General features: G+C 41.1%; 1 protein-coding gene across 1 annotated transcript in view; it reads left to right on the plus strand.

The window, feature by feature from the left end:
• Window positions 1-17,298: 17,298 nt before the first annotated feature.
• The window catches only part of LOC110208182 (lactotransferrin-like), a 34,361-nt gene continuing 27,486 nt past the window's right edge, over window positions 17,299-24,173 (plus strand). Inside the window, exons 1-2 of the mRNA XM_020986065.2 lie at window positions 17,299-17,452; window positions 22,216-22,379. Of these exons, the coding sequence (XP_020841724.1) occupies window positions 17,410-17,452; window positions 22,216-22,379 (207 nt within the window). The 5' untranslated portion in view covers window positions 17,299-17,409. The remainder of the gene's footprint in view (window positions 17,453-22,215; window positions 22,380-24,173) is intronic.

The raw sequence follows: 24,173 nt of genomic DNA on the forward strand, positions 1-24,173 counted from the left end.
ACAAGAATGGGAGCAGTATTATATGCTGCTGTAGGCTTGCCAGCTATTATTATACTCCTTGAGGCCAAGGACCATTTTTTGTTTTTATTTTTTTTGTATTTCTTTGTATCTCTAGTGCCTAACACAATGGCTGGCACGTCGAGTGACTCCCAGACCCTTTTTCCTTCTCATCGGATACCGGAAGGCATGAGGATTCAGCCAGTGAGCAGGCTGCCTTCCCCTCACCATGGCCTGCTGGTGGAGGGGCTCCCAGAGTTACAGCCACTCCACAGTTCTGCCTGGTTAATTAGTTTTAGAGCACAGGACAGGCAGCCCACCCCATGGAGCAGAGAGTAAGAGGGCAGCAGGAAGGAGCTGATTTAGGCAGACAGAGGTCCTTTGTTTGTCATTATGTCACTTCTAAATTGTGCAATATTTGGCAACAAATATTGGTTCAGAGCGGCCCCTCCTCCACCAGGTCCCTCCTTTCTAATCCTCTACTTCCAGGCCCTTCCAGCTAGTTCATCTATTTTTATTTTTAAGAGGGCGAGCCCTTGGACCGGCTTTAGTTTTTTCCCTCAAATTTTTTTCAGGAAATTATTATTTTTCTGGAAGGAGATTTTGGTCAGATCTTAAACCCTGTCAAGGAACAGGAGACAATAAAAAGTCACATAAATATTTGCTGTATTCACTCAAATCCTTCTCTAAAGCTCTCTCTCTGTCCTCTCTCTCTCCCCTCTGTCTGTCTTTCGATCTGTTTGTCTCTTTCTCACTTTTCCTTCCAGCTTCTGGGTGAATGAAAAGAATAATTCCATAAAGAAAAGGAGGTGGCATGGGGAGATGAGAATAGCCCTTGGATAGGATATTGGAGACCTGGCTTTGAATCCAAACTCTACCCTTACAGAAGAATTTTGTTATAATGAGTTTCTTTTCTTTTTTTGCAGGTTGTAAGGGTAGGGGAAATGGGATGGAAGTGAAAAAATATATCATAGACTCAGTTTCCTTATTTGTAAAATGGGGTAAATAATATTTTTAGTTCTGAGTCTCACATGGGCTTTGAGATACATGGAAAGTGCTGCATGATTGCCATCTATTATAATAGCTAATTTAGTGCAATAGAATGTAAGCGCCTCGAGGGCAGGGGCTTCTCCACTTACAATTCTGTATTCCCAGCACCTAGCATAGTGCCTGGCATATAGTAGGTGCTTAATAAATACTTGTTAATTGATTGGTTACTTTAGCTCCTGATACAGGGAGGAGTGGGGACCCATTTCTGGGAAATTGGAGTACTTTTTATATTTATTTGCCAGGTTACATCAGGAAGTCAGTCTTTTACCTCAGGCCTGCCAATATAGTCATTTCATGCCTATATTAGCAGTCCAGTGGAAAGAGAAATGGTTCTAGAGTCACACAGATTGGGTTCATATCTCACCTCTGATGCTTCCTTCTTGGGCAGGTGACTTACTCTTTCTGTTTCCTCATTACAAAACAAAGGGGTTGGATTGGGGGGCTTCTCACATTCCTTCCAACACTCTTAAGTTTTCTCTGTTAGCTCTGGAGACAGAGAAGGCAGCAAATGATCCAGCCCTTCTGAGGCATCAGCTGAGAGCTTTTATAGGAATGTGCCTACGTGCATATTTTGGGAGGATGAACTCCCATTTGGTTTATGCCTCTGGATTTCGTGTAGACAAGACTAAATCCCTTTTATTTCAGCCAATTTTATTCAGTTCATCTGGGCCTCTCACTTATCCAAAGAACACTTATAAAATGCCTACTATGTGCAAGGCATGGTGTTGGGTACTGAGGATACAGGTTAAAAAAAAAAAGGGCTGCCTCTGAAGCAATTATATTCTAATCTCATAGATAGTGGCCATGCTGGATAGGAAAAAGCTTTGGCATATGTATGACCACAGCCATCTGGTTTTATTATTTGAGTCATGTCCAACTCTTCGTGACACCTTTTGAGATTTTTTTGGCAAAGATTCTGGAATGCTTTGCCATTTCCTTCTCCAGCTCATTTTATAGATGAGGAAAGTGATGTAAACAGGGTTAAGTAACTTGCCCAGGGTCACACGGCTGGTAAGTGTCTGAGGTGAGGGATTTGAACTCAGGTCTTAGTGACTCCAGTCCTACATACTTTTGCCTTTCACTATCACATACACAAGTCATCAAAACTTTTCACAGCTTGGCTTCCTCATCTATAAAATGAGGATAACAATATCTGCCCAAATGACTGCACAGGGTGGTTGTAAGGGTCAAATTAGGCAATGTTTATAGAAGTGGTTTGAAAAGTTCATCATATAGCAATATGAGCTATTATTGATTACCTCCTATCTTGAGATACACGCACACACACTCTCTCTCTCTGTCTCTGTCTCTCTGTCTCTGTCTCTCTCTGTCACAGAGAATTAGCTCATTCTAGATCTTCCAGAAATGGTAAATCTGGACATTCTGTTTTATTATTATTACTTTCATCAGACTGGTGATTTCATTAGCGTAAGGGAGCCTCTCTACCAGCGCAGCTCAACAATTTATATATAACCTTAGAGAGTTGCTGGGGGCCCTCAGAGGTTAAGTGACTTGCTCCAACTCTGAGGCTGTCCCTCTATTTGTTGCTTCTCATATGTGGCAGTTAGGTGGTGCAGTGGATAGAGCACTGGTCCTGGAATCCAGAGGACCTGAATTCAAATCCAGCCTCAGACACTTGATACTTACTAGCCTTGTGACCCTGGGTAAGTCACTTAACCTCATTGCCTAGCAACAAAATAAAAAGACATTGCTTCTCAGGAATTCTTTTTACTATATAACAAATGACTCTTGTTCTCTTAGGGTCCTTTGCTTTCACCTCCTTATTTCCCCCTGTCTTCTTCCCACCCCCACTTCTACTCCCCCACCCCCATCCCAGCCCTAAATGTGTTCCTGTATCTAGGGAGTCTGTTTTCTGTCCAAGGTGGAGTTGTTTTTATACTGTGCTTGCTGAGATGGAGTTACCACACAGAATAATTATATGAGGCCCTCAAGGACAGGGTGGGTTCCATGGCAAAACAGGATATTGGAGCTGATTTTCTCTAGGGGAGTGTCCAGCCCTGCCTGATCTTGGTATGGCCTTTAGAGAACTCTGCAGTGAACTTGAGGAGGCAGAGTTTGAAAGATTCATTGTGCAGGCTCTGAGAGGGCCAAGTACCTGCAGTTTGCAATCCTCTTCCCATGCCCCCTCCAACTCCTAGCTTGGTGGTTCCTGAGTTTCAGGTTACCTAAAACCCTTCCTCAGGGTCTCAGGAGTTTTCTGTCACATAGCACTTGGACATTCTGAGATCCTTGAAAGACTAACTGTAGGTGGTGGGAATCTTGGGTGGGTGGAATCGCAATAACTTTGTGCCCTCTGGGGGCTTTCAGGTTATTTTTTTAAAATCCTTTTTTATTATGATGAACTTTATTGACACCAATAAACATAAACACATCCATGTGCAAAAAGAAGAGAGAATTGTGTCTTTCTTATTATCCTGCTTGTCTTGTGTATCTCAAAGAATTTCCTTCTGTTTTCTTCTGTTGCATCTTTTAATGTTTCATTGCTATCACTATCCTTTCTCATTCTCCCCCTCAACTTCTCCGTACTATTTATCAATGTCCTTCCTAAAATGTTGTGCCCACAACTGAATACAATAGTCCAGATATGATATGATAAGGAGAACAATGGAACTCTCCCTCCTTATTTCAGGAAGCTCAATGCAATACAAGGTCACATTAGCTCTTTGGATTGCTAATAGAGCTAGTGGCCCCTAAAATCCCCAGATCTTTTTTCAAACTCAGTGCTGTTTAACCACATCTCCTCCACCATCTTAGCATTTTAGAATTGTAAGGGCCCTAAGAGATCATCTCCAACATGCTAATATTTACAGATGAGAAAACTGAGGATCGGAAGACATGCCTCTTGACTCTAAGATCAGGGCTCTTTCCACTTAAGGTCGGTCAGCTGTTCGTCATGTGCTCACCTGAACAAAATTCAGAGCCTAGGCCATTTACCAGAAGGTGTCGTATGTACTCAGTAGACATAATAGTTCCACAAACAAACAAACAAACAAACAAACAAACAAACCCACAAATCTTTCGTTTTAGCATCTCAGTCCCACCCTCATTCCCATCGGAACCTGCTTTTGATCTGGAGCCAAGCCCCATTGCAGGCCTTGGCCCAAGCCTCTCTGTGTGCCTTTGAAATGGAAAGAACACATCTGGAGGTGGGTGGGTAAGAATATTTGAGAGAAGGGATGGGGGAGGAAGAGAGACAGAGAGACAGAGAGAGAGAGAGACAGAGAGAATAATATTCTCCAAGTGATCAGGGAACACGTTTCTTTCTCAAAGATGATGGAAGACCTGGGCTACAATGATACTTCAATCTTGTTAAACCTGGGAGGAAGCCAAGTTGTTCTTTTGAGCTCAAAAATAGTTTCGTGCTCTTGAAGGTTGGTTAATTTTGTATTTCTTCATTGTCTTTGAAATAGGTTTTTTTTGTAACTTCTTTATGAAATCAATACCAGTGCTTGATGTTGCAATAAGGGCCTAGCAATCTGTGTGTTTACTACACACCTGACTCAAAATACCTTCACTAAGGCAATGTAAAAAAGCTGGTCCTATGACTGAATTTAATTCATTTTAATCAATCCTTCAACAAGCATTTATGTGCTTGTTATGTGCCAAAGACTGGGAATACAAAGACAGCAACACAATAGGCCTAATTTCAAAGAACAACCATTTTAACCTATGGAAGCATATATAGATTATATACAAAGTAAATACAATGTAATGGGAGACAGGCATTAGAGCCAAGAAGACTGGGAGAACTTCATAGAGGACATAGTGCTTAAGCTAAGCTTTAAAGGAAACTTGGGAGTCTAAGAGGCTAAGATAAAAGGGGAATTAATTCTAGGCATGGGGAATAGCCTGTGTATAAAGTGTGATGCATAAGAGGTTTGAGAGACATAATTTCTGAGTAATTAATCATTTTATTACTTATGCTAGCAGATAATTAATAAAAGAGTCAGCGGTACTGTCCAATGCCAAAGACACCTCGTGGAACCCACTCAATGCTTATATGCATTGAAAAGGGTGTTTCTGAGGGTGGAAATCAACTCTGATTGGTAATGAGAGAATGAATATTATAATAAGAGGTGGGCTTATTCTAATGAGGATCTGGGGAATGTGACTCTAATCACTCAGTCTTGGTCAAAGAGACTTATCCATACCCATATCACCCTGTCTAGGGTAATCTAGACAAAAGAGGGAATCTACTTCCACCTAGACCTCTCTGACTAAAACACAATGGGCCAGAATCCATCAATTCACCTAAACTAAATTTTTTTACCTTTTGAACAGATCTGAGTTTTCCCAGTGGGGTAAGTTTGCCTAATATTTAATCTCTTTATTATCCTTGCCCTTCAAAAGCTATTGAATAGCCTGAATGAGGAAATAGAAGGGGGGGACCTTAGTCCTAATCCAATAATTGGTTATTAATATAAGACAGAAATAATACATTTTCTCAAAAGGTAGAGTAGAATCCTAGATTTAGAAATGGACGTCTTAAACTCAATGTGTCCAAAACACATTTCCTTCTCATCCCTGCCCCTCTTTAAAACTTCCTTATTCTCATCAAAGGTACCACCATCCTCCCAGTCACCTGGCTCTCAGGTGTCATCCTCAACTTCCTACTCTCTTGCCCTCCTCCCATATCCAATCTGTGGCCAAGTCCTATCAAATTCTCTTGTGTATGGCCCCTTCTTTCTTCTGATACGGCCACCACCCTGGTGCAAGCCCTCATCTTCTCATGCCTAAACTACTACAATAGCTCACTTTGGGGTTGCCCTGCACCCTTTCTCTCCTCGTTACAGTCCATCTTCCACTCAACGGCCATAGTGCAGGTCTGACACTCTCACTTCCCTAGTCAGAACAATCTAGTGGATCCCCTGTTACCTCTAGGACCAAATGTAAAATACTCTTTTTGGGTATTAAAGCTCTTCACAACTTGGCCCCTTTTTACCTTTCTAATCTTCTAGTCAGGGGTGTATGTGGCGTTCAGGGAGGACTAGCCCCTCTGGTGTGATGGCTTGCCAGGCCCTTTTCCGGGCTGCTCATCCACCTTTGGTGTCTACCTGTCACCCAGCTCTCACCTTTGGCTCCAAGAAGCTGTAGCATGCCCAGTGGGCAGACCCTGCTAACACCATCTTGGCAGATGGGCTAATCCAGGTAAGCAACAGGCCTCAAACACATCAGTGAATTAGTCAGTCTAGCATGTGAAGACTTCTCCTGTGGAATGGGCCAGTTAGTTCCAATGGCCATAAAGACTGACTAAGTAGGCACTTAAGGCAGAGTGCTTAGAGGTTGGTCAGACATCAAAGATGCCATTCATCCACTGTATCCCAGGCCATCCGTTGCCGGTTTTCCTGACTTTTGTCTTGCCACTGGACTTTGATGACTCTGGAAGAGAGAACTGAGGCTGAAGATTTTGTACAACTCTGCCTCACTTAAATCCACCTTGTGGTGTCATTGGTCCTCTTCTAAATGAAGGACAAACAATGGTCTTCTTACATTTTACTGTGTTAAGTCAGAAAACAAATGACCAAAAAGTCACAGAGGTTACACAACTGCTGTTAACTCCAAAAATACCAAAGAGCTCATACAGGTTATCACAACTACAATTGACTCTAAGAAATAAAATAAAAACAAAATAAAAAATAGTGGCCAAAGTGGTCATAAACAAAATACTTTCTTTAGTCCATTGGAGGAGAGAAACTAGTTGGGACCTCCTCTAGAAGGAGACTCCCTTTAGTGTGGCCAAATCTCAAGACATACAGCAATGCTTACACAGTGAGCTTCAGCCCTGACAATGAGGGGTAACAGCAGCAATGAGACAGGTTTGGTCCACAGCAGGGCTTCATGACCAGAAAGTGGGGCCTGCAGGTGCTTGTCTGACCTTGGAACCTCCTGAGGCTAGTGTGAAACAATTCTGGGATTTTGCTACAGTTGAGTTTACCTGGAGGGTGGGCACAAAGGATTGTTGTTATTCCAAGCCCAGAACATAGCTTGCTTGTTGGGCTTTAGCTCTGGAAAACAGGATGTCTCCTAATAATAAAAAGAGAGCAGTAAAAAGAGGGGGGTGGTCTTGGCATGGGGATCCTGATGACTGCCCTCTACATGCTGGCCTCCTGGCTGTTCCTAGCACAAGACCCTCCTCTTATTTCTGCGCATTTTCATTGACTATTCCCTACATCTGGAATGTTCCTCTTCTTCCTGTCTGCCTCATGGTTTCCTTGGCTTCTTTTAAGGTTCAGCTTAAAACCAACATCTGGCAAGAGGCCTTTCCCTGGGCTCACTCTTTTGCAGAGCTCATTTAGTTCTTTTCTCATTTGTCAAGGAGTTTTTGTTTACTTTGATAAGGAGGTTTACTAGCTGCATGTGATAGTCCTTCCATGTGAGGGAGGATTTCCAGCACTTTGTGGTAAGCTGGCAAGAAGTTAACTATTTTCTTCCCTCTGAGGGAGATCAGGGCAGTGGCTTTTATTCTGAAACCCTACAGATATTTGATGTACAGTAGTAATTCTGGTGTCACATGCCCCTTGGAGATATGAGAATGGAGGAGAGACCCTCCAGCCCTGGAGGCTGTGCATCCTGCCTGTCCCTCTCCCATTAGGCTTTGGATACAGGGGTAGTCCTCTCCTTACTCTCAGAAAGATGGAAACTGCAGTCTCCCTTAGAGATAGGGTGTGCCAGATGCCAGATCTGAAATCTTTCCATGTCACACATGAGCCAGCCATATCATCATATTAATGGCCCAACAACATATACATTCTACATATAAATGAGAAAACTGATGTCAAATGAGGATAATTGATTTACCTAATGTCGCAGAGGTAGTGACAGAAGTAAGATTTGAACCCAGGCCCTCTGACTCGAAAGCAAGTGCTCTTTCTACTGTACCACATTGCCTTTGTGTACTGGATTTAAAATGTGAAACTTGTCAATACAAAGTTCCCTCACCATGATCATCACCTTCCTCCCCTCAATGTTCACACAAAATTAATGCCTTGGGACAGCTAGGTGGTACAGTGGATAGAGCACTGGCCCTGGAGTCAGAAGGACCTGAGTTGAAATCTGGCCTCAGACACTTACTAGCTGTGTGACCCTGGGCAAGTCACTTAACCCCATTGCCTAGCAAAAACAAAAACAAACAAACAAAAACCAGGAAAGAAGTCACAATATCTCTCTAGGGATAGAGTTCTTTCATCTGTAAGATAGGGAGGAGGTGAATGTTGATTTCTAAGGTCCCTTCCAGAGCTGACCTTCATTCTATGGTGTGACCAGCTACAGAAGTCAGAGCCTCAATGTTAATAACGATCTAATGTGTCCGGAAAGAGGAGGGTGTTGTGAAAAGGGAAAGCGGAACAGTGGCGAGTAAAGAATGCCAACTCTGGGTGATGCTCACCACCCGTGTGACAGGGGGCAAGTTAGCTGACCTTCCCAGGTGTCCATCCCTTCCTCTGTAAAGTGAGGAAGTTGGGTTAGTTGGTACCTTACAGGTTTAGAGCAATGATCTCTGTGTCAGTAGAAATCTCAATGCTCTGATAGGTCAATGTTGTTCAGTTGTTTTCAGTCATATCTGACTCTTTGTGACCCCATTTAGGGTTTTCTTGGCAAAGATGCTGTAGTGGTTTGACATTTTGTTTTCCAGCTCATTTTACAGATGAGGAAACTGAGGCTAACAGGGTGAAGTGACTTGCCCAGGATCACACAGCTAGTAAGTGTCTGAAGCCACATTTGAACTCAGGAACATGAGTCTTCCTGATTACAAGCCTGGTGGCTCTATCCACTGTATCACCTAGCTGCCTTTCCCCTCACTCTGGATGATTTTATTTGCCTTTAGAAATATACTTTGTTAGTAAAAGTGAGAAACCAAAGGTTGTTACAAGCAAGGGGGTCTGATTTTGAGTGTGCATCTCCTTTTGATAGCAGCATCTGGGTCCTGCTCTCAAGGCCAGAAATACCAAGGTGGTGCTCTTTGCTAGTAATCTCTTTTGCCTTTCCACTGGTCAGAATAGCTTGAAGAAGATTGGGAGCCAGAAAGCTGAGATGCTCTTTGATGTGCCACTGAGACACAGATACCCAGCAACTCCAACCTCCATGGAGCCTGGTCACAGTGGACTACTTGCTATTCTATACATTCCATGCTTTCCCACTGCTATGCCTGGACTTCCTCTGTGTCTTGTGCTCAGAACATTTTCTCTTCCCCTCTTTCCCCTGGTGAATGACTATCCATTTCAAATGTCCCCTCTTCTAGGTCTCTTCTTCCCTGCCTTCTCACCTCTCTTCATCCTCCAACACAAATATACTGGCTGTGCATTCCTGGGCAAGTCATTTAGCCTTTGAGAGCCCCTAGACAACTAAGGTTGTGACTTGTAGAACAATTATTGATCTGCATTGATAGGGGGAGTTTCCTACACCAATGAAATCTTGGGTCTGGATAGAAAAAAACAAAACCCGCTATTACTATACTTGACAGTATGAGGGATTAGATAGAAGATACATATCTAAGTTTTCCATTGCCGGAGCACATAGAACAGTGCCCTGCAGATACCAGGCCTTTAAATATGTATGTGTACTTGTTGAACTTCACTCAGCCTTCACAAGTCCAAGTGTTTCCATGTCTTTCTGAATCAATGAGCTCATCATTTCCTACACCACAGCAGCACTCCTTTCTGAATTCAAATGACCTCTCCCTTCATAGGATCTTTGAGGTTAATTTGCTTGTTCATGATAGTCAGAATGACTTGGTTCTCAAAATTGTTCTTAAAACAATATTGCTATTACTGTATGCAGTGTTCCCTTGGTTCTGCTCATTTTGTTCTTCATTATTGCATGGAGATCTCTCCATGCTTTTCTGAAGGCACTGAGCTCATCATTTGTCATAGCAGAGTAATATTCCATCATGAACATATCAACAATTTGTTTAACCATTCCCCAATTGATGGGCATCCCCACAAGACATCATGGGGTGATTGGGTGAATTGGATTTAAGTGAGGCAGAACTGCATAGAGTCATCAGCCTCACCCTCTCTTCCTAAGTCATGGAAGTCCAGTGGCAGGACAAAAAGTCAAAATGACTGTCAATGGCATGGGATGCAGTGGATAACCCTGACATGACTAATGTTTTGAGAAGCAGCTAGATGGCTCAGTGGATTAAAGCGCTGAGCCTGGAGTTGGGAAGACCTGAGTTCAAATCTGGTCTCAGACACTTACTAGCTATGTGACCCTGAGCAAGTCAATTAAAAGCTTTAATCTACTGGAGGAGGAAATGGCAAACCACTCCAGTATCTTTGCCAAGAAAACCCCGTGGACAGTATTGGTGGGCTCTGGTCCACAGGGTCACAAAGAGTTGGACAGGATTCAACACCTTTTGACTGTCCTCCTTCCCTCAGTTCCAGCTACTCAGCTGCAGCCAATCAAAGAGGCTCCTGTTCACCAGACGGCAAACAGACTGGAGCTAATTACAAAGATGTCTGTGCGTGGTCCAAAATTCATGTGTGATCGTTTCAGTGGCACACAATGCATGTTGAGAAGGACTGGGTTCATTGGCCAGTCCTCAGCAGATGGATGAGTAATAAAGTCTCTTTCATTGCTATGATTGTAAGGTCTTAAGGTCTAGGATTTAGTCTTGATGCTGATACTTACTAGCTGTGTGACCTTGGGCAAGTCATTTGATTCTCTAAATCACAATTGCCTAGTAAAACAGAGGTGGTAATCATCTCATGACCTATCTCACTAGGTTGTGAGGATTGAAGGAGATGATCTATGTAAGTTAAAAGTACTTCTTATAATCAAGCTCAAAGAATTTTCAAGCTGAAATGCTCCTTATAAGTCATATAGCTCATTCCCATCCTATCAGATTTGGGGCTACAAGGGACCTTAGAGATCATTTAGACCAATCACCTCATTTTATGTTGAGAAAACTACGGCCTAGAGAGAAGACAAGGAGTTGCTAAGATCTCATGGCAAATAGCAAAAACAGGATTCTTCCACACAGATCCTCTGATTCCAACTGCTATGCTTTTTTTTACTTTACTGAGTCAAGGCACAGAAGAGCCCAAAGTCATACACTAAAGAATGATGGAGTCAAGACTAGAACTCAGCTCTTCTGATCCCCAATCCAATGCATTTGAGTTGATTTTGATATTATTATGGTAAATGTGCAACCTGTTCTTTCCATATGACACTAAAAAGATCTCTACTTAGTGAATAGAGTGCTGGGCCTGTTGTCAGGAAGGCAAGTTAAAATCCAGTCTCAGACACTAGCTGTGTGACCCTGGGAAAGTCATTTAACCTTGTTTGCCTCAGTTGCCTCATCTGTAAAATGATTTGTAGTAGGGAATGGCAAACCACTCCAGAATTTTTGCCAAGAAAAACCCGAATAGGGTCACTGAAGAGTTGTACATGACTGAAATAACTCAATAATTCTAAGGATATAAATTAGAATAAAACAAAAGGAACATTACAGCTCATTTCCTATACAATTCAACCTCACTTAAGCAATATTCAGGACTTTCACAGGAAGAGACAGTCCAAATATTGGCTCATGAGAGAGAGGCTGGTTTTCCCAAACCAAAAATGAACAAAACAAGGACTGTGTCTGAAAAATAGGTCATCTGGTAGCCTGGCACAAAGTGTCCGAAGAATCCTAAGTAATTCCCTGGCATCAGCAGCAGTAGCAGGGAGTTCCTCATTTGTTTTTTACCACCCCGAAGGTCATCGTAAGGGAGTTCCCTAAAGTTGATCCTGCTGTATACTTTGGGTAGCAAGTCTTCATGGGAGGTGGGATAAGTTTGAGAAATTCAGACAAAAAGCCTCATGTTTAAATAACTATGTTATTTTATTTTAAACTCTAACTATAGAGTAACTAAGTAGCCCTTCTCACTCACCCAAAAGAGACAGAAGACACATGCACACCCTCCTTCACTGCCATTCCTGGCTCATCAATTTAGTTCAGTCTGGGGAAATGAAGCTCCATGCATAGATGGCCAAGCCCCAGGCAACCAGGATGGTTCAGACACCATTCTGGTTCTGAATGGCCTACAGATGTTAGGGGGACACAACCATCACCATGGTTCAGCAATTCTTCCCTTCTGACTTGGACCGTCCCTTGGTCTCCCTGCCTTAACATCTCTCGCCACTTGAATCCACCCTCCACAAAGCCATCAAAGTGATTTTCCTAAAGCTCAGATCTGATCATCTTACCCCCTCCCCCTTCTACTAAATACATTTCAATGATTCCCTATTATCTCTAAGATCAATTATAAACTCTTCTCTATGGCATTTAAAGCTCTTTACAATCTGGCCCCTCCATTTCTACCTTTCAAGGTTTTTTTTTTTTAATACATTACTTGCCTCTTTACACTTTATCATCTAATGCTGGTCTACTTGTCTTTTTAAATTTTTTAAAAATTTATTTTACTTTTAATTTATGAAATAAAAAACATTTTCATAACTTAGTAGAAAAAAAAGATGATTGCACTTAAGATTGCAAATCTATTATGTACAACTTGCTATTCCTTTTAAATATACAGTAAAGTTATTATGTAATTTTTTTCCTCTCCCCCTGTCCTAGAGATGGCTATCATTAGACACAAATATGCATATATATGCATGTGTACACACACAACACACACACACACACACACACACACACACACACACACATAAAATCATTCTAAACAGACTTCTATTTATCAGTTCTTTCTCTGGATGCAGAGTGTCTTCTTTCATGTGTCCTTTGTAGTTAATTTGGGTATTTATAATAGTCAAAATGATTTATTTGCTCAAAGTTGTTCTTGAAAACAACTGCTGTTACTGTATACAATGTTTTCTTGGTTATGTTCATTTCATTCTTCTTTATTTCGTGCAAGTCTATACAAGTTTTTCTAAGATCATCAAGCTCATCATTTCTTATAGCACAGTAGTATTCCATCAAAATCATATACCACAACTTGTTCAGCCATTCCCCAGTTGATGGGTGTCTCAGCAACTTAAAGTTCTTTGCCACCACAAAGAAACCTGCTATAAATATTTTAGAGCATATAGGTTTTTTCCTTTTTCCATAATTATCTTTGGAAAAAGACCTAATAGTAGTATATTACTGGGTCAAAGGGCATAGGCAATTTAATAACTCCTTGGGTATGACTCCAGACTGCTTTCCAAAATGGTTGGATCAGTTAACAATTCCACTAACAGTGAATTGGTGTCCCAATTTTCCTACATCCCCTCCAACATCTGTCCCTCTCCCTTTCAATCATTTCAGCCAATCTGATAGGTATAAAATGATATCTCAAGATTGTTTTAATTTGCATTTCTCTAATTAATAATGATTTAGGGCATTTTTCATATGACTATAAATTGTTTTGATTTTTTCATTGGAAAACTGTTCATATTCTCTAACCATTTATCAATTGGGGAATGAACTCATATTCTCATAGATTTTACAAAGTTTTTTCTATATATTTGAGATACAAGACCTTTATCTGAGAAACTGTCTGTAAATTCCTGCCTCCCTCCTCCCCCCAATTTTCTACTTTTCTTCTGATCTTGGCTACATTTGTTTGATTTGCACAAAACTTTTAAAATTTAATGTAATCAAAATTATCCACTTCATACATTATTCTGCTCTTTATCTCCTGTTTATTCACAAATTGTTCACATATTTATAAGTATGATAAGTAATATGTTCCATGTTCTTCAAATTTTCTTGTAACATCTCTCTTTATATCTAGCTCATGTATTCATTTCGATTCTATCTTGGTATATGGTGTAAGATACTGATCTATGCTCAGTTTCTGCCAGATTGCTTTTTAGTTTTCCTAACAATTTTTACCAAGTAATGAATTCTTATCCCAAAATCTTAAGTCTTTACACTTGTCAAATACAAAGTCACTGTATTTATTTACTGCTGTGAATTGTATGTCTGCTCTGTTCCTATCTTTCTGTTTCTTGGCCAGCACCAGATAGTTTTGGTAATTACTGCTTTATAATATAGTTTAAGATCTGGTACTGCTAAACCTCTTTCCTTTACAATTTTCCCACCTTAGTTCCTTTATATTCTTGACTTTTTTTCCTTTCAAATGAACTTTGTTATTTTTTTTCTAATTCAGTAAAATAATTTTTGGTAATTTAATTGAAATGGCATTGACTATATAAATTAGTTCAGGTAAAATTGTCATTTTTGTTGTATTGGCCCTGCCTAATAACCATGAACAATTCATATTTCTCTAATTATTTAAATTTGATTTTATTTGTATAAAAAAGTTTTTTTATTTTATAATCTTGTTTATATAATTCTGGTTTTTGTTTTGGTAGGTGTACTCCCAGGTATTTTATACTGTTTAGAGTTATTTTAAATGGGGTATCTTATACTATCTCTTCTTGCAGGGTTTTGTTTGTGACGCATAAAAATGATTTATATGGATTTGCTTTATATCCTGCTACTTTGCCAAATTTATTGTTTCAACTAACTTTTTAGAGTCCTTGGGATTTTACAAGAATATCATCAAATTGTCTGTGAAAGGAGATAGTTTTATTACCTCATTCCCTATTCTGATTCCTTCTTTTACTTTTTCTTCTTTTATTGCTATTGCTAGAATTTCCAATACAATATTGAACAATATTGGTGACAGTGGGCAACCTTATTTCATACCTGATCTTACTGGGCAGGCTTCTAGCTTATCCCTATTCCAAATAATGTTTGCTGATGGTTTTAGATAAATGCTTTTTATCAATTTAAGGAAAAATACATTTATACCTATATTTTCAAGTGTTTTTAATAGAAACAAGTTCCTGGCTTTGGTTTAAATACCATATTTGTTTCATAAAAGAAGTTTGGTAGTATCTCTTCTTTGACATAATTGATTTAACATTGGAATTAGTTGATCTTTAAATGTTTGACAGAATTCACTTGCAAATCTGTCTAGTCCTGATGCTTTTTTCTTAGGAAGCTCATTTATGACATGTTCAATTTCTTTTTCTAAAATAGGTCTATTTAGATATTCTATTTCCTCTTCTGCTAATATAGGCAATTTATATTTTTGCAAATATTCTTCTATTTGACTTATATTGTTAAATTTATTTGCATATAATTGGGTAAAATAACTACTTATAATTCTTTAATTTCATCTTCATTAGTGTTATATTCACCCTTTTCATTTTTACTACTAGTGATTTGATTTTCTTCTTTACGTCAAATTAATCAATGGTTTCTCTATTTCATTGGTTTTTTCCCCCACAAAATCAACTCCTAGTTTCATTTATTAATTAAATATTTATACACTCAATTTTATTAATCTCACCTTTAATTCTTAGGATTTCCAATTTAGTGTTTAAATGGGAATTTTTAGTCTGTTCTTTTTCAAGTTTTTTAATTGTTTATCTAATTCATTGGTCTGCTCTTTCTCTATTTTATTGGCATAAGCATTTAGAAATATAAATTTTCCTCTGATTATTGCTTTTGCTGCATCCCATAGTTATGAAGGCAGCAGCGGTATTCACCTATTAGAGTGCAAGGCCCTTGAGAGCAGGGATTGTACCAATTTTAATTTTTGAATCCCCAGCCCCAGTACAATGCTATGCCCATAGTAAGACTTTAAAAAATGTTTGTTGAAACTAAATAAAGAAATGACTTTATGTCTAGAAGAGTCATCAATATCCTACTGTTCAAGGCTTACTTCCTTTACTTTGAGAGAGGTGGATTAGCTGGAAAGAGCACAGGGCATGGATTGAGAGGCTCTGAATTCAAATCCCAATTCTGCTGCATAATGAATATGTGTTCTTAAGAAAGTGACATGATATTTCTGGAGTTCAGTTTCCTCATCTGTAAAATGAAAAGGTGGAAGTAGATCGCAGGTTTTAAACCTGGGGTTCATGGGTGTCTTAGAGACAGATTTCAAGGAATCTATGAAGTTGGTTGGGAAAAAATGGCATCTTTAATTTTCACTAACCTCCAACTGACAATTAGCATTTCCTTCAATTATTTAGAAAAACACTATTCCGTGGTGGCAAAGAATTGGAAATTGAGGAGATTCCCATCAATTGGGGAAATAGATGAACATTGTTATACCTGATTGTAATGAAATAATATTATGCTGTAAGAAATGACAAACAGGATGCTTTCTGAAAAAACTGGAAAGACATGAGCTGATGCAAAGTGAAATGAGAAGAACCAGGAGAACACAGCAATATTGTATGAATACAGAGCTGACAATGTGCTAGGCATGAAAATTTCCATCATTGCGAAGCCCGTCTTCTAGCCTTTTTAGTTCCATTAGATTGTTTTCTGTACACATCTTAAGGATGGGATCAGATGAGGTTACCTCTGGCCCACAGGAAAAGTGGGCTACTTCAGGAGAAGCCTTTCTGACAATACAGCTGCACTTTACTGATTCTGGCTCTGATCACTTCAGGATCTCTGAGTCTGAACTAGGGCAGGATCGCTTTATATCTGTTCAGAACCAGAGGGCAAGTTTATATAAACAAGATCAGGAGGGAGTATTAACATAAGGGGATGCACTGCTCTTAAGCAGATTCATTGCTATCTCTTTTTAAATGCCTATTACAGCTCATTAAAGCAGGTCTCTGAAGGACCTCTATTGGGCAACACACCTTATTGGCAGTATGTCTGATTCCTTGTAAAAATAACATTTTAGGGCAAGTCTATATGGGCCTAAGTCTCCTCATTTATAAAATGAAGGCATTGGACCAAATGACTTTCAAGATAAAAGCAGTAGTGAAGGAGACAAGATCCCAAATTTGGGGTTTAATCAGTGACACACACAAGCTGCTTCTCACCCATTATCCTTAAAAGGGGGTTGTTACAGCAGGAAATGGCCTTTCCCACTTTGATTCTGGTCAAGCTGACCTCCAGTGTGGGTTTCTCTCCAGCAGCCATAGTGTATGTCCCCCCTGAAGTGCTTAACCACAAGAGGTCCTCACAAAACATCTGCTACTTTTCCTTATTCCTTCTCCTCCAGCCCCAACCCCATTAATCAGCATTCCTTCCCCTGGCTCTGCCCTGCAGTGCTGTAACAGAGCCCAAGCCTTCCTGAAAATGCAATGATCAGAGGAGGGCAGGGGAAGGGAAAGGAGGAGGGAGGAGGGGAGAGGGGGGAGGGAGGAGGGGGGAGGGGGCAGGGGGAGGGAAAAGGGAAGAGGGAGAAGAAGGTGGCTGAGTGGCTATTGGGCAACAAGGAAGGACAAACACTGTTAGGTCACTGATTCTGCTAACACAGCTCCTGTTTCTCTATAAAAGGACCAGGAGAACAGCTAAGAAGCCATCACAGAATCCAGGGGGTCATTCTGTGATAGAAGCCCCACCACCCCCTTGCTTCCAGGCCCAGAACCAACAAAGAAATGAAACTCACTTTCTCCACCTTATTATCCTTCGGGATAATAGGTAAGTGACCACTGAATGGCTATTGATTTAGAAGGGGAATGCCAGGTTCAATTTTGGGGTGGGGTGGGGGTAGTTATCCCTGCCCATTCTTTGCGAGTAAGTCCAGGGTCCGTGGTAGCCCTCTGCATATCTCCTAGTGTGAGCTTTCTCTGAGGCCACTAGCACATTGGAGGGTGTCAGGAATTGGATTCCCATCCCTGTCTTCACAAAATAAAATGTGAATGAGACAGACCCATACCTGGCATGGAAGAGAGATTAATCAGTCCTGGGGTTACACTGTCTGTGAGTGCAGTCTTGAGATCTTGATCTGCTACCCTTGTAGATATAATAACAATAATGATAATTTTAAAATAATAATAATCAAGCCAGCATTTATATAGCATTTTAAGGTTTGATCCTCAGAGCTGTCCTGTGAGATGGGTGCTATTATGATCTCCATCTTATAGATGAGGAACTTAAGGCCCAGAGAAGGGTAAGGGGCTTACTAATAGACATACTTCTATGAAGGTCTGAGATAGAATTTCAACTCAGGTTTTCCTTACTCTAACACTGAGCCACCAGGACATTTAGAAAGTTGCAAGTGACCTATGAGGTCTTCAAAACCCCCTCATCTTACAGATAAAGAAACTGAGGCCCAGAGAGGCTAAATAGTTTGGCCAGGATCGCACAGCTTATTTGAAGGGGGTGGGAGACATACTTCACAAGGTTATTTTATAAAAGGAGGACCTGATAGAAATACAGAGGTTATTTGAGGTTTCCTGATCAACACTTCAGCAGTCAATAATAAATATAACCTGCTTTAGGAGGATGTGGAACTCTTGTTCCCAAATGCAGATCCTGAGATAAAAACTTTAGATCTGAGATCATAACTTTAGATCTAGAAGGTATCTTAAAGACCATTTAGTACAGGGGTTCTTAACCTTTTTTGTGATGGGGACCCCTTTGGAAGTCTGGTGAAACCTATGGATCCTTTCTGAGAATAATTTTTTAAATGCATAAAATAAAATATATTTGATAAGTAAATACATATTTGATAACCAAGGAAGCTGATTATGTCAATATAGAGTCATCCAGACATTTAAAAAAACAACTTCCCTAGCCCCTGATTAAGAGCCATAGATCTAGTCAGATCCCTTCATTTTGTAGCTGTGAGGAAACTGAGTCTTGGAGGGAGAGACTGAGTTGGAGGAAAGCTAAGGCACGAAAACAGCTACTTGGCTTCTTGTTACAAGGCCTCCCTAGAGGGCTGAAGGCAGATGTTTAGGAGCAATAAAAGGGTGATGGTGCTTTACCATTTTTCATAACAAAGCCCTAGGAGCTCCCCTCTCAGTTTGGTTCTCCAGATTCTGATGGACACCAGTGTCCTCTTTCCTTGTTAATGCCCTATTAATAGAATTTTATATCAATCACTTAACAAGCATTTACTAAGTGCATACTGTATGCCAAGCACTGAGGATAGAAATACAAGAGCCTATGAGCTCCTGCCATCAAGGAGCTTACATTCTAACAGAGAGACAACACACTAACTGGTGTGAGTCAGTGGCTGCCACTTAGGGCTCCTTGAGAGTAGGAAATATTGTTGCCTTTTTTAAAATCCCCATGGCTGATTTAGACAATGACTGGCACACAGTAGGCACTTAATAAGTGCTTGTTGAGGGATTGATTTTGTTTGGAAAGTTACTGGGATAGTGAGTTTTCCAAATAACTCTTTGCTCCTTTTGTTTCCTGCTTACAGGATCTCAAAATACTCCTCTTTCCCCTGCATTGCTTTTGCTTTTGCCAATCACCCAAATGGAAGTTTCGGCCCTTTAGTTCCAAATGTGATACAGCAAATACACGACAGATATAGAGTTGAGACAGGCCAACTCTCAGAGGGGAGGACAGAACCATCTGGGAGGAGGGGAAAAGCTCAGCAATTGAACCAGGTCTTGTTTTCTGAGGCCAGCTCTCTAAATCATGGTTGTCTTGGAGAATGAAGGACAAACCACAACAAAATCACACTGCCTCTTAGCAAATCCTTTAAGTAGGAAAAAGCCTTAATTGAATGGGAAGAATGGGGTGGAACTGCCCCAGGGAGGGATGAAACAGAGATCCCCGCAAATCCCCTCTGGTGCTTCCATGGAAGCCAGGGGCTCTTGTGGAGAGAAATAGGACAAAGCAGGAGAGGGGCTCACCCCAGCCATCAAAATAGCTTCTCATTTTAACTAACAATTCTAGATAACTAAGTTCTAAATTCTAGTATTGAAGGACTGACTCTGATATAGAGGAAAGACCTTTGGAATAAAAATCAAAGGACTTGGGTTCCTCCCGGCTCTGGCACTTACTTTACATGTGACCTTGGGGGAGGGAGGAGGGTTACTTCATTTCTCTGGGCCTCAGTTTCCCTCCCTATAAAATGAAGCTGTTGGAGTTAATTTCATTCAAAGTCTCTCCCAGGTCTAAATCTATGTGAAACACATGACACATTAGGTTAAGTTTGGGGGAATAAGGAAATGCCTAATGTAGAACATGGCACTTGAGCCTAGTTTTGAGGTGAAGGAGAGATTTTAAGAGACAAAGGGGGGAGGAGGAGGGACGTTCCAGGCGGGAAGGACAGCCTGTGCAGATGCAGGAGACGGAACATTATATATGAGAATGGCAAGAAGGCAAGACTGGCTGGAAGGAAGAGTGCTTGAAGGGAAGTAATACTTAGTAAGTCTGGAAAGGTGAGGGAGAGCTAGGCTGTGAAGGAATTTAAATGCTCAGCAAAGGAGTTTGAATGGTACAGACCTTCAGATCCTTTAAGATACCTTAGAGATCTTGCCCAACCTCTCACATTTTGCAGATGAAGACACTTCAGCTGCAAAAACCCATTCATTCTGGGAAGAACTGTGTGAGGACACTTCTCATGAAGGCAAAGATTTTTTTTTTAGGCATTTGGGGTTAAGTGACTTGCCCAGGGTCACATAGCTAGTAAGTGTCAAGTGTTTGGTCTGAGGCTGGATTTGAACTCAGGTCCTCCTGACTTCAGGGCCCGTTCTCTATCCACTGCACCGCCTTGCTGCCCCTGGGCAAAGATCCCTTGGGATGTTTCATGGGATATTTCAATCCATATCTAACAAATTCCCAGACTTTGTGTTTTGGTTTTCTGCATATTTGTAAAATATACTTTGAATATATTTCCTGTAAGCTGCTGTGCTGGTATTCCCTTGTTGTTCTTCCATCATGTCCAACTCTCTGTAACCCCATTTGGGGTTTTCTTGGCAAAGATACTGGAGTGGTTTGTTATTTCCTTCTCCAGCTCATTTTACAGATGAGGAAACTGAGGCAAACAGGGTGAAGTGATTTGCCCAGGGTCACACAGCTAGTTAAGTGTCTGAGGGCGGATTTGAACTCAGGTCTTCTTAGACTCCAGGCTTGGTGCTCTATCTCCTTTGCATTCAGCTGCCCTCGGTGGCTATAATGCACAGGTTATTCCATCCACTAAAGTCCTCCTCTGATGCTTCATCTTGACATGAAGGTGACCCTAGCTTCCCAAAGACAATGTGGGCCAGTTCAAAACCTGGCGAGTCCTACAAAGCTGGGAAGTCTTCAAGTATGGTTTCAGTGCTGTTCTAGGACCACAAAGTTATGACTTTAGAGGTGGAAGGGACCTTAGATCAAAGTAAGAATAACTGACATGTATTTTGGTTTGGGTGTTAGAAGCATCTAGTTCAACTCCCTTATTTTATAGACATGGAACTTAAGGAAAGTTAAATGACTTGCCCAGAAACACACAGATCATAAGTAGTAGCGGTTGTATTTGAATCCAGTTCTTCCAACTCCAAATCAAGTGTTCTTTTTACTAAACCATTAGTAAAACCTAAACTGCAGGCCAGCTAGGTGTGGAGAGGCTGGAAGGATAGGGAGATATAAAAAGGGTTTTGAAAATGAAGTAAGGTAGCTGTGTGACCCTGGGCAAGTCACTTAAACCCAGTTGCCTCCAAAAAAAATAAAAGAAAATGAAGAGAGGGTTACTTCTTAGGAAACCATGGATCTTGGAAGTGCTGACTTAACACATCAATAAAGCTGATTTGAACCTCTCTATAAATCACATTTTTTAAAAAAAGGCAATCAGGGTTAAGTGATTTGCCCAAGGTCACACAGCTAATAAGTGTCTGGGGCTGGATTTGAACTCAGGTCTTCCTGACTCCAGGAAGACTATCCGCTGACTATCCACTGAGCCACTTAGGTGCCCCTAAGTCAAAGGTTCTTAATCTGGGGTTTACAAATTTTTCTTTTCTTTGCCTGTATTCAATACAGTTGGTTTCATTTGTAATCCTATGTTATGCATCATGCTGAAAGACTTTGTGAAAAAATAGTAGCAACATCAGCACTAACAAAACACAACCCTTCTCCCCACCCCCCCAAAACAGGGCCACATATGAGGAATAAAGTAACAGTGAGGGAAGGGTAATTGTCTTTTTCTTTCCATCCCTTAGGTCCTTCTCTACTAGCTTCCAAGGTGATGGGAAGGAAAGGGGAGGCATCTTGGGAATGAGAGCTTGTGCCCTGGATAATTGAGAGCAGACGACTAGCCTGATGCGCTGCTTGCCTTGGTTTCTATTTGGTGGGGACAGCTTCCCATCCTGTATGCAGGCACTGGAGGTCTTGTTCCTCTGTGTTCCTTCCTGGAAGATGACTGCAGCAAAATCAGGACCCGGGACAGGGGCACCTCCTCTGTGTCTGGTTGACGGAGGGGAGTGTGGCCATGAGCTCATTCCCCTCTGGCTTTTCTCCTTTAGGGCTGTGCCTGGCTTCTACAGAACAGCAAGTAAGATGGTGTGTCATATCGGAAAACGAGCTGAAGAAATGCAATGAATTCAAAGAGGCCATGAAGTCTATCAACCATCCCGGTCTGGCCTGTATAAAGAAAACTTCCCACATGGATTGTGTCAAGGCGATCTCGGTAGGTCACAAGCCCTCCTTAGCGGTAGTGGTGTGGTGGAGGGTGTGTGATTGTCTGCCTGAGGGACAGTGGAGGAATGTTCATTCTGCTCTTCCCCAACTCTCTTAGTTTGTTTCATTACCCTGGTACCTCCCTTCAGTTGTTTCAGTCATATCTGACTCTTCATAAGGCCATTTGGGATTTTCTTGGCAGAAACTACTGGAGTGGTTTGCTATTTCCTTCTCCAGATCATTTGACATACAAGGAAACTGAGGCAAACTGTGAAGTGACTTACCCAGGGTCACATAGTAAAAGTCTGAGGTCACAGTTGAACTCAGGATAATGCATCTTCCTGATTGCAGGCTTAGTACTCTGTGCATTATGGCGCCACCTAGCTGCCCCAAAGAAATTCTTAGTGCTCAGTTATTCCGGAAAAGTGCTTTTCCCAAAGGGAGCCTGGAAGGGAGACAAAATTTCTTGCAATGCTGAGAAAGCAGCTGACTGGAAAATAGAGGAGGAAAGAAAAATAAAATCCGGAAATGACAACTGCAATGGCAGCTCAATTATTTTTTAAAATAAAATACATACCATCTCTGTTGCTGCCTTGTATTGGCATGGAAGAGACCCTGGTTTTTTAAGGCTATGCCAGCAAAGGGTAAGCTTTGACAAGGCCTGCCAAGCTGGAAGGGCTTCAGCTGAGTGAGGGCCCAGTGACTGGCTGCCTGCCTGCCTGCTGAGACAGCCTAGATCAGCGCAGTGATGCTCATTACCTGGAACTCAGCTACCAGGTGACCATTCATTCATTTATTTATCACCTTCTTTCCTTCCTTTCGTTCCTTCCTTCCTTCCTTCCTTTTTTCTTTCTTCCTTTCTTTCTCTCTTCCCTCAGTCATTCCTCAAGACAATCTTCTAGGGGTGGAGGAAACCTAGGTGAATGTAAAATTCAAGTACAAATGGGAAAAGATCATAGAATCATAGATTTGAATCTGGAAGGCACCTCTGAGGTCACCCTAGTTTAGCTCCCCCTCCCTTTTTTTTTTCAGATGAGAAAACCCTAGAGAGATTAAGCAAGATTGCCCAAGGTCAGCCAGATAGCTTATAGCAGAGCTGGGATCTGAACCTAGGCCCTTTGACTTCAGAGTGTGTGGCTGGTGAATAATTATTCAATGGATGTACAAATGAAAGGGAGTCTGCCCCACTCCTACTCACTTACTGATATCAGTTTTCATGGCTTATAGATTTAGGACAAAGAGGAACCTTAAAGGTTACCTAATCCAACCCCCTCATTTTACAGATGAGGACACTGAGGCCCAGAGAGGTCAAATGCTTTGCCTAAGGTCCCACAGTAAGTGGAAGAGCCAGGATTTGAACACAAATTTTGGCTTCTGATTCCATATCCAGCTTGCTTTCTGTAGACTTCTTGAGGGTAGAGACTAAATAAAATTAATATAAATCTATGGCCATTTTTCATTAGGAAGGGCTTGGCAAATACTGTTTGAATGAAAGGAAGGGCAATTACAGGCAGGGAGGGAGAATGAGAGGGATTTTTTTTTTCATTTAATGAGAGACAGAACTTTTGGCATGTTTATCTACTATTATGTTCCAAGGAAGGTAGAAAGGAACTAAGAATTTATTAAATCCCTGCTGTGTTAAGCACTTTTGATCCTCGAAACAACCCTGAGAAATAGGTGTTGTTATTATTCCTATTTTACAGTTGAGTAAACTGAGGCAGACAGGGGTTTAGTCACTTGCCCTGGGGCCACACAGCTAGTAAATATCTAAAGCCAGATTTGAACTCTTTCTGACTCCAGGCCC

This window comes from Phascolarctos cinereus, unplaced genomic scaffold (assembly GCF_003287225.1).
Source record: "Phascolarctos cinereus isolate Bilbo 61053 unplaced genomic scaffold, phaCin_HiC Scaffold_726;HRSCAF=1367, whole genome shotgun sequence".
Classification (NCBI taxonomy): Eukaryota; Metazoa; Chordata; class Mammalia; order Diprotodontia; family Phascolarctidae; genus Phascolarctos; species Phascolarctos cinereus.